Genomic DNA, 10,536 nt, shown 5'->3' on the forward strand with positions numbered 1-10,536 from the left:
TGATAAAAATCACGACAATGCTAAACTTAAAAAAATATATATTAATGAATCTAACTTGTGATCTTGGAGTTGGATTGCTTTGGGATTGAAGTTAAATCACAACTTATACTTGATTAATAAAACTTTGACACTTGGATCTTGTGCCATCAAACTTTTCAAGCAAGGTAATTCTTAGTTCTCTAATAATGGAAGGATGTTCCACCATAGGAGAAAGAACATGATTGGGTACACATGTTGAAGCAGGTCCAATCATATCTCTATCTTCACTTCCTTCGATTCTTATTGCTCCTTGTGGTGATAAATTAAGTTGATGTATTACAAGCATTAACTTCCTCAATTGCTCTTACATTTGTTCCATTGCACTTTTCATTTCAAAAAACTCTACCATGATAATACTTAGAAAATAAATGTCTAATATTGCTCAAGACAAATAGAAGAGGGGACTTGAAAACAAACAAGATACTAAGAACAATCTTAGTTTAGAAGAAGGTAATCTACAACTTCTAATATGTTTATGTCTTATTAAGAAAAAATGATAATCTACTTTTAATCAAGAGAAGACAAAGCTCTAATATTGTAAGTATACTCTTGTCAATCTATCAAGGACATGAATTGGAAGAAGATGCATAAACTTAGAAAATCTATATCAAAAGAAAAGTGAAAAAATAGAAATAAAGTAGTATGTATATTAAAAGGAAATTGAAATGGCTATTGCCAAATGACAAAGAAATTAGAGACTCTTAAATCTAGACTAGAAGCAAGAAAGAAGTTGACAAGAGTAAAAAAGGCTTCACTCTTGCCTCTATATATACTCTCTAACTAGTAACTACATTTTCATATTATAAATGTTTATAGTATGTGAAAATTAATTAAAACATATTATATATTAATAAATCCAGATGTATGCTAGAGTGATTAATAGATTAAATTAAAAGAAGTTAGTATAAGAAACTTTATTTTGTTTTTTTTTTTTTTTACTTGTTTTGATTTTTATATTAAAAAAAAATATAGGACCTAAATATTTAGTATGAAGCCTTGGAAGAAGGTGGAAGTCTAAGGATGAAAATCTAAACTAATAGGAGGCTAATTAGAAGGGATGAAAGCAAAGCATGGTTTGATGAAGGCAAGGAATGGGAAACTTCATCCCTATTGGTCAAATACTATACCCAATGGACTTTGAAGAAGCTGCTCACGACCTTAACAAGGATTTTAGCGACTTCAAAGAAGGCATTTGGAAATTAAAAAAGAAGGTTGTAAAATTTAGGATTTGGACTACAATTTGTATATAAAAATTAGAGGATTTGGAATTAAGGTGAAGAAGTTATAGCCATTTGAAGTTAATGTGTTAATTTAAGATATACTATTACTTTTTTGAAGATATGAGAAGTTTTACGACAGCATTTGAAGATCAAAAGGTGCAATTGGAATAGCAATTTCAAGGCCTACATCTTTCATGAAAGAATTGTTGAAGAAATTATAGGGAGTTGAAGCCAGTGCTTTTAAATCAAAGGCAATAAGTGAGCACTTTTGTTTATAGTAATAGTTGGGGCCACAACTTAAGTTTTTGAATGAAATTTTGGCTCAAACTTTTTGGAATATGTAATATTTTGTGTTAAAAAGCTATATATACAAATTTTGTGGCATTTGAGCTTATATTTTGTGAGATATGAAGAAAATTGCATGTGGATGTATAAAGACAAGGGTTTAAAGCAACTGTTAGGATTTTTAAGATATCTCAAGTTCTGCAATGAATTTGTAGTTGTAATTTATTGTAAAAGTTAATAAAAATATATTAGTATCTCATATAAACTTTGAGTTTTTTTGGACAATCGAAGTAGGAGATATGAAGTATTGAAGTTTGAGAAAATTTCCACATAAGGATATACAAGGTTTTAGAGGATTTTATCATATTTTGGATGTTATTGGTTACTTGAGGCTTATGTATTTAGTGTAATTTATCAAAAAAAAAATTATATATAAAATTAGGACTTTTCCTATTTTAAAGCTTGATTGAACAATTAGTAACAATCAAAAGCCTAACGTTTTCTTAAGGCAAACTCTCTCTATCTCGAACAATGGAGATAAGAGTGAAGCCTTCTTCACTCTTGTCAATATTTTTTTAGTCTTTAATCTTATTTTAAGACTTTCTAGTCTTCTTATCTTTAGCAATAGCCATTCTAATTAAATATTACATCATCTTTGAGTGATTTTTTTAGTTCTTTTGAGTAACACAAGAATGTATTGAAGATTTATTTTTTTGAGATTCATGACTTTAATAATATAATAAGAGTGCTAACTTATTATTCTTATCTTATTTTAGAAGTAAATATATTATTCCACTTTTATTTTTATATTTTAAAAATTATATATTATCTATCTTTAAATTAATTTTTTAATTTTTTAATAATAATTTTTTTCTTTAAAGAGAGTAAATTACCTCTCTTATAGAAATTTTCATTCAAATTAAAGGTTGTACATTATCTTTCTTTAATTTGATATTTGGATTTGTTAAATTATTTGAAATGGAAGAAAAAATCATAGATGCTACACTTGGTGGAAGTGATATTAGATTTATAACTATTGCAGATTTTTACAAACTTGTCAATACTCTTAGAATAGAAATTTCATGTATCACTAATATCAACCATGGAAATACTAATCCTACGCCTATTGAAGAAGTTCAAAATCCATGGCAAAAAGTTATGCAATTGAAGGAAGAAAGTAGACTAATATCACAATTAAATCCAGAAAATTTTACTTGTACAAGTACAATAGAGATACATATTAGTAAGCTTAATAAGTTTGATGGAATGAGATTAAAATTTCAAGGATTTTTGTAACAAGTCAAGCTCTATCTAAGGTTGTATTTCTTTCAATATCCTAATGGATTTACTCAAGTAGAATTCATATGTGCACTTATATTTAGAAGTGCTCTTTTTTTTATTTGCACCATTAATGAAAAATGATTTATAACTTCTTTATGATTTGAATTCATTTCTAAAAGTAATTATAGCTACATTTAGAAATAGTAATTGAAAAAAAATAGCAGAGACTAAGTTCTTATATTTATGACAAGAATTATAATCAGCTACCATATATATTGTTGAATTCTAAAATCTTACTTGCAATGTGGACCAGAATGACAAAGTCCTTATCAATCAATTTTAATATGGATTGAAAGATAACATTATTTTAACGATTTCTTATTGATAATGTTGAAAGTAGAATCTTTACAATAATTTATTGCTCAAGCCATTACATGTAATAATCAATTATTTGAAAGGCATGAAGAGCAAAGGCTTAATTGGAGAGGAACAAATTAAATAATATCAACAACTCCCGCAATTTCAAAAACTTATTCATCAAGGCCAGAACTAATGCAAATTGATATGATACATTTTAAAATCCTCACTCAACAAGAATAGATTCAACGTCTTTAAAAAGATTTGTGCTTATATTATGGAGAAGTTAAGCACACTATTCAACATTGTCCAAAAAAATAACGCAATCACAAAATGAGGAGTGTAATTTCTAAAAAAAATAATGTCTCAAAAAATAAGTTTTTTTAGATACAATAAGAATTGTGCAGCTAAAATCATGTGCAATACCTAATAAAGATCATATTCTCTTCTTAGATCCTTTGCTTTATTTTATAATAGATGTATCTTTAGGACCTAAAAATTATAAAGACTTTATATTATTAGATTCAAGAGCCTTAGCTTATTTTAGAAACAAAGACTTTGTCAAGAAACAAGAAATACCTTTAGTTAAGAAAAATAAATCCATACAAATAGAAGTCATAGATAGTCATTTGTTGTCTTTTGGAGACATTGTTGTGATATAGTACAACTAATGAATGAAAGAAAGAAGAAAAAATTATATTATAGAAGATCTTATTTTAAAATATTATAACAAATTATCTTTAAAATATAAATAATAGTAAAAAATATAGTAAAATTAAAAGGTGTTAATATTGTCTTTTTACAAAATAGGCTTCTATTTACTTTGTAGAGCCACAATTAAAGCAAAACAAAGTAGATTGAGAAATTAAATAACATAAGCATGTATAAGAAAAAATTAAGAGTAGATTTTAATAAAATTTATCTCAAAAAGCCAAGAATTAATACGTGGAGAGGATCAATTGTCAACTTGGATCAAAATCAGATCCTAAGGCCCAAAACCACACACCTATAGTGACTCTAAAATTCTTTAGAAGATTGAAGAGTAAAATTTGAGAGCAGACTTGACGATAGATTTTTGAGCATTATTTTTATATCAATTGAATTAAAATTGAGTTTTTGAAGGAGTTTCAAAGTTAATGATGTCTTAATTGGTTTAGATTTTGAGAAATAAAAAATATATTTATAAATTTGAGGATTTCTTGAGTTCTATGGTATAAATATAGGTAAAATTTGGATAATGTGTTGATGTGCTAGTTTTGAATGTGTGTACAAATTTTGAGTTCAATCAAACAATTAGATTGAGGTATGTGAAGGTTTTTGTGAGTTGAAGCTTCAAAAATTGGAGATTGAAGGTCAATGAGTATTTCTAAGATCTTTAGCAATTTGTCAATTGGATTGAAGTGAAATATTCATATAGATATTAGACCTGATTTTCAACATTTAGATGACATTTGGAAGTAATTCAATAATTCAAAAAGGAAATATTGGCATTGGAAGTTCAATGTTCAAGTTAGAGTAGGAGGTCATCTAATATCCAATTAGATTATCTTACATTTCTCTCAATCAGTAAGTGCGATTGATTTCATCTTTTTTATGCTTATTTTTAAATAAGTTATTAAGAAGTGTGGAAATTTTGAATTGATATCAAGAGTTCAATCATTAGTTATTGAAATTCCATTTTGCTATTAGAATTGTTACAAATTTATTTAAGATCCAAGGTTTGATTAGGATTTGGTTTCAGATTTGGTCTAGGATTTGCTTAGGATTTGGTTTAGAACTTGTCCAGGATTTGATTAAGATCCAATTAGGATTTTAATTAGGATTTGATCTACGATTGTACCTACAGTTTGGTTAAGATTCAATTAGGATTATATTAAATTTTTTATTTTTAGTATTTTAAAAAGATTCTTTATATTTCTTTTATAACTTTATTTAAATTTATTTTGGATTGATCAAAGTTTGATTAAGATTATTAAGGTCTACTTAAGGTTATTTAAGATCCTATTAAACTTGATAGGATTGTTTTTGCATTTCTACTTACCTTCTACATCTAGGTGCTTGGTGCATTCTCAAGCAAGAATATATGGAATACAACAATGCAATACAACCACTTTGGATGATTTATAAAATATTTTCATGTAGTATTAAAAACATGAATCACGAAAAATCAAAATATCAACTTATTCTTGGATCACATAAAAAAATTAGATAATCACCCAAAGATGGTATAATATTAAACTCAAATGGATATTTAGAAAGATAAAGAAATTATAAGCTCTTGAAATAAGTTTAAAAATAAAGAAATTATTAACAATAGTGAAGAAGGCTTCATTCTTATGTTCATATATTCTATCTAACTAAGAGCAACATGGCAATATTCTATAAGACCTCCAACTTATATCTAACTTGTAAGATACATGTATAATTTGTAAGACTAGTCACCTACATGTATACCACATAATCAACTTATACCACAAATCACTAACATGTCTGACACATGGCCAACTTATTGGCTAACTTTTTAATCTATTAATCACTTATAAATACATATAAAGTCAAATCCACATCTATGAAGCTACTCCACAAGCTATTATCAAATTTTATTACTTTAATTTACTTCTATTTTTTCTTTTAATCTAAATAAATATGTATGTCCATGATACATAGTTCTTTACTTAGATAATATATATGGAAGCAAGAATGAGGCATTCTTCACTCTTGTCAATATATTTCTTGTGTTCTTATCTTAGCTTAAGAATACCTAATCTTTTCATATTTTACAATAGATATTTTAGTTTTTATCTTATATTTATCTTTCATTTGTTTTTGTTTTTGTTTTTTTTTTTTTTTTTTTTGAGTGTTAAAAGCATGTATTGCTTCTTTAAATTTTTTTTATGATTTATGTTTGTAATCATAATCAAAATCTTTATATATATATATATATATATATATATATATATATATTAAAAAAAATAAAAAATAAAAATAAAAATAAAAAATCTTAATAAAAAAAGATAAAAGTTTCTATATTTTTAGTATATTCTTATCAATTTATTAAGTATAAGAATTCAAAGAATATAAATAAATAATAAAATATGTTAATTAAAATGAGATAAGAAGAAAAAAATTAAAAAATATGTATATTTAAGAGGAAACTAGAATGGATAATGATAATAACAATAAGATCAAAGGCTCTTAAAACTCGACTAGAAATAAGAAAGACATTGACAAATGTGAAGAAGACTTCATTGATGCCTTTACATATACTATCTAATTAAAGAGATACATGACAACATCTTATAGACCACATGACACATGTCTAATTTGCAAGACTTGTGTTTAACTTGTAGAACAAGATTCCAAAATGTGTGTCATACATCCAACTTATAATACAAGGGGCAAATATGTGCAATGTGTGGCTAATTTTTTTCTTAAGTTTTTAATCTACCATTCACCTATAAACACTTGTAAAGTCATTGGTAAAACATTTACTTAAGTATCAGAGTGATGTACTTTCTTTATGACTCTTTAATAGTACCTTAATAATATGAATGTTTAACTATACTGATAACAATAAAAAGCTAATGAAATAAAATAAGCAGACAGTATAACTAAGACAATCAGAAGATAAGTTGAATTCAATCACTTATCAAAGCGAAGCAAATTGTTAAGAATTCAATGATTCCAGAGCAACTTTACGACACCGCATCCACATCAGCAAGCAATACATTGAAGCTGGAAAAGAACCCACATCAGAACAAGTGCGAACGATAATGAAGACACAAAACAACGCATCAAAAAATCAGAAATCTTGACACCACAAACTGGGAAAAGATGCTGAGTATTAACATTGCCGAATGAGGACATGAGAGTAAACACTGAATGCTCAGGGATCTTCCACGCTACAGTTTCTAAGACTGATCTAACAAGTTGTAGTTATGACTTGAAGCTTGATAAACAAGAGCTCATGTAAAAAAGATGTGGATCTCCCGAAACGTCTATAGCCGTTGCAAAGATTCTTACAGTTTCTTACTGTTTCTTAAGTCAGTCGGTAGATTGAACTTCTATTCCTGCATATTCCACAGCACCATTCTCGGTGTCGGCACTGGGCATTCATACAAACGCATTGCTGCTGGAGTGCTTGCGAAGGGGCTATGAACACCGGTAATGTTCAAGTTGGGACTGATGGAATTAGCAAAGTGGCCAGTGCACCCGGAGAAAGTGTGTTGCGTCGTGATGTCAGCAATGGAACCAGTGATGCCGTTCGGTGATGTGCTTGATTGCTCTCTGAGGCTGCTGTAGCTGACGTTCTCTTTTATGGATCTCTGCTGGTTGAAGCCGAGGTTGATCCACACATCTAATTCACCAGCTGTTGCATTTCGCCGCAGTTTTGACATATCTGATCCATGTAGGTAGGAAATAGTGGCTTGGTCTTCACCGAGACAGTTGTGAGGTTCCGAGTTGAAATGACTGAGTGGCAAATGCACAGCGGTACTCACTCGAGAGTTGAGAATGTCAGCGTCCTGTGGGAATGCGCTTGTGGAAGCCAACCATCGTGTGTAATCGACACTTTGTTGTTCCTCGGCGCTTTCTGAAGTATCATAAATTGGGGCACTTGGGTGGAATCCGTTGCTTGCATTCTCATACCTTGTGGTAGGGAAGACGAACTGCTCTGAGCTAGTACTTTGGAGCGACAACATCGGCAATTGGAAAGATGATGGAACACTATCGCCTGTTTCAGTTAAGTGAGCCATGATCGTTTCGGTCATCCGTGGTAAGGAAAGATATAAAGTTGGATCAGCAGAGCCTTCAACTACCGTGCCTGTCATGCATTGCAGTATATTACTTTGATAATGTTTCGCATCGGCGCCGTAGTAACTATTCTGATTGGACTGCTCCATGTCGATTGAAGAAAGCGGGCTTGTTGGGGATGGTGAAGGAGCCACCTCGGTGCTGCAGCTACTCTCGTCCATGTTGTACGAGCCGGAGTTAATGGAGCTTTTCTGGCTTTCATCACCAGAAGGGAGCTCTGATCTGGGTAGAGCGTCAGTGTCGTGTAGGTTGTGACGACGCAAATCATTTAGGGACTGGTAAGGCATGAATTTGAACGCAAGTGAATGATGAATGCTGCCGAATTCTCGACGAAACCTCCGTTTTGCTTCTTCTTCTACCTATGAAGATAAACCACCAGATTCAGCTAAAAATGCAACATGCAATGAAGGTATTCAAAACCGAGCAGTCGAAAGTGAACAGTCTTAAAGAGTGTCAGCGATAACGGTGACGACGATGTACCTGATTCCCTTGTCCAGTAGGGTGAGCCATTGTGCCAGCTAGTTCCTTGAGCACGTCCGCGATGCGCTTGTGTGTGACGGGATCAATGCCCATATCGCATAGCTTTTTCTTCAATCGTGTGTTCCAATGATTCTTGATGTCATTATCGGTTCTTCCTGGCATCTGCGCGGCGATGAGTGACCATCTGTAAAGTTGGTCACTTCTCGGTCAGTCTTCTCTAGTCTTACTTATCAGCGTAAAGCAATGAAGCATCAAACGAACTCAGATTCTCCATGAATTCAACCTGATCGATAAACCTTCGCCAGTTTATAAACGTCCACATTGTAGTTTTTTACCTCGTTCCAAGAGCACTGAAAAGTTCAGCTAAATTACCTGCTTCCATGAGCTTCATGTAGTTTGACGATGAGGTTTTCTTCCTCCGAAGAGAAACTACCATGTCGAATATCAGGTCGCAAATAGTTCGTCCAGCGCAGACGGCAGCTCTTCCCACATCTTTGCAGACCTGTATGAGAGCCAGTATGAGTGCGCGAGGTTGTAAACACTTCTGCTTTCTTTCAGTTTCATAATCGAATCTGAGTGTACACTAGATAAACTGGAATGCAGAAACTGCGAAAGGAAGGTCATGACAATGTGTACAGATATCATTAATTATTCCGTAGTTCTAAGGAATGAGACATTGCAATGGGTGAATGAAAGAAAACTGTCAGATGACTAAAAGTTGCAGTGCCGCAACACTTATTACTTCATCTTGAGCAGGATGTGATTTCCTGTGCTATCAAGTTGAAGCCAACTCCTAAAGCTAAACTCACGGGAACTTACTTATGAGCTGCGTCATACCTGCTAGCTTTCCAACACTGCGCCAGTGCCCAGTTCCATACGTCTCCACATGCTTTCGAAGTTTTTCATCCTCCTCCGCAGTCCATGCTCCTTTCCGAACATCTTCGTACGGTGTCGACAGCCTCGTCATCTTTGTCAACGACTTTCAATTTCTCTCGATACAGGATTTGCTGAGATCTGGTCTCACAGGGAAGATATTGTGAAGTTGCATAGGTGCGACGAGGCCACGATACTATTCTCTTGAGGCTTCCAAGCTGTGAGAAGTAACAGACACAGCGAAGGAGTCACTGTTAGACTGGCTAAGATGAACCGCAAATCGATGGTGATTGCTTTGGAGAAGCAAAAAAAAGTCTAGAAAGGAAAATGGGTTCTGGTAATCCGTGAATCAGCTCGATAAAGTGAGTCTAGTTCAAATGGCTATCTTCGAGAACATCAAACTGCAAGTTAAGTAGGGTTACAAAACTCAAAAACAACTTCAGGGAAAACTACCTGAGCTTTATTGATAAGTGTCAACGCACATCCATGACCACTGGATTCTAAGAATGAATCAAATTGGCGCGAGGCAACCAGTTACTAGGCACTCAGACCAACTTCCAAGATAATGCTTGATGAGGAGCCAGCGTTTACTGGAATACTCATAAATAAGACAGTTTACAGCCACCATTCGATCAACTTAATGGACACCAACCGCGGCGCGAGAAACTCGCGGGCCTCTCAACGGCGAAGTCTGGAGCTTTAGAATTCACCGAATGATATGCTTGCTTGAGCTCACAACAGCGTACAACACCAGCACTAGATAACGATCAGATTGGCATCTACGAACACATTGCCAACTATGAAGGGCTATATATCCCCCACAGCTTCCTAGCAAAGTTCTGACTGTCCTCCTTCGATTTGGTTCCTTCATGCACTCAGGGCTTTATGAATCCTCATGCCAGGGCCTCATGGGTAGGATCTGACGTTTGGAAGTGGGCAGCTCGGTAAACGAAAGGATTAATAAATAAAAATATATCACGGATGATTATTATTTTTACTCCTCTACACTCCTCTAAAAGACGAGAATCTTCGTTTCCCAACCGACCGGTAATTCGTATTCAGAAGTTGGGGTTCTATCAGTGTTCGAACTAACAGCATTTTTACAATAACTTCCGGATAAGTCAGAGAACCAAATAACTATATACATATATATATATATACACACACACACACACACACACACATATAT

At 32.5% G+C, this 10,536-nt stretch overlaps 1 protein-coding gene across 1 annotated transcript; it reads right to left on the bottom strand.

The window, feature by feature from the left end:
- Window positions 1–7,007: 7,007 nt before the first annotated feature.
- LOC112287468 (uncharacterized) lies at window positions 7,008–10,195 on the bottom strand. Its single transcript, XM_024530475.3, has 5 exons — window positions 9,801–10,195; window positions 9,312–9,565; window positions 8,847–8,976; window positions 8,475–8,658; window positions 7,008–8,353 (listed from the first exon to the last, which is right to left on the bottom strand). The coding sequence occupies exons 2-5, from the start codon at window positions 9,439–9,441 to the stop codon at window positions 7,247–7,249; spliced, it is 1,551 nt and encodes a 516-aa protein (XP_024386243.1). The 5' UTR covers window positions 9,442–9,565; window positions 9,801–10,195; the 3' UTR covers window positions 7,008–7,246.
- Between the last annotated feature and the right edge of the window lie 341 nt (window positions 10,196–10,536).

Source organism: Physcomitrium patens, chromosome 10 (assembly GCF_059467195.1).
Source record: "Physcomitrium patens ecotype Gransden chromosome 10, ASM5946719v1, whole genome shotgun sequence".
Lineage (NCBI taxonomy): Eukaryota > Viridiplantae > Streptophyta > Bryopsida > Funariales > Funariaceae > Physcomitrium > Physcomitrium patens.

Coding starts and splice junctions, on each gene's coding strand:
- LOC112287468 (XM_024530475.3), bottom strand. CDS start 9,441: ATGACGAGGCTGTCGACACCGTACGAAGATGTTCGGAAAGGAGCATGG. Junction 8,977..9,311: donor CAGTGTTGGAAAGCTAGCAG/GTATGACGCAGC, acceptor GCTCTCATACAG/GTCTGCAAAGATGTGGGAAG. Junction 8,354..8,474: donor CTACTGGACAAGGGAATCAG/GTACATCGTCGT, acceptor TTATCTTCATAG/GTAGAAGAAGAAGCAAAACG.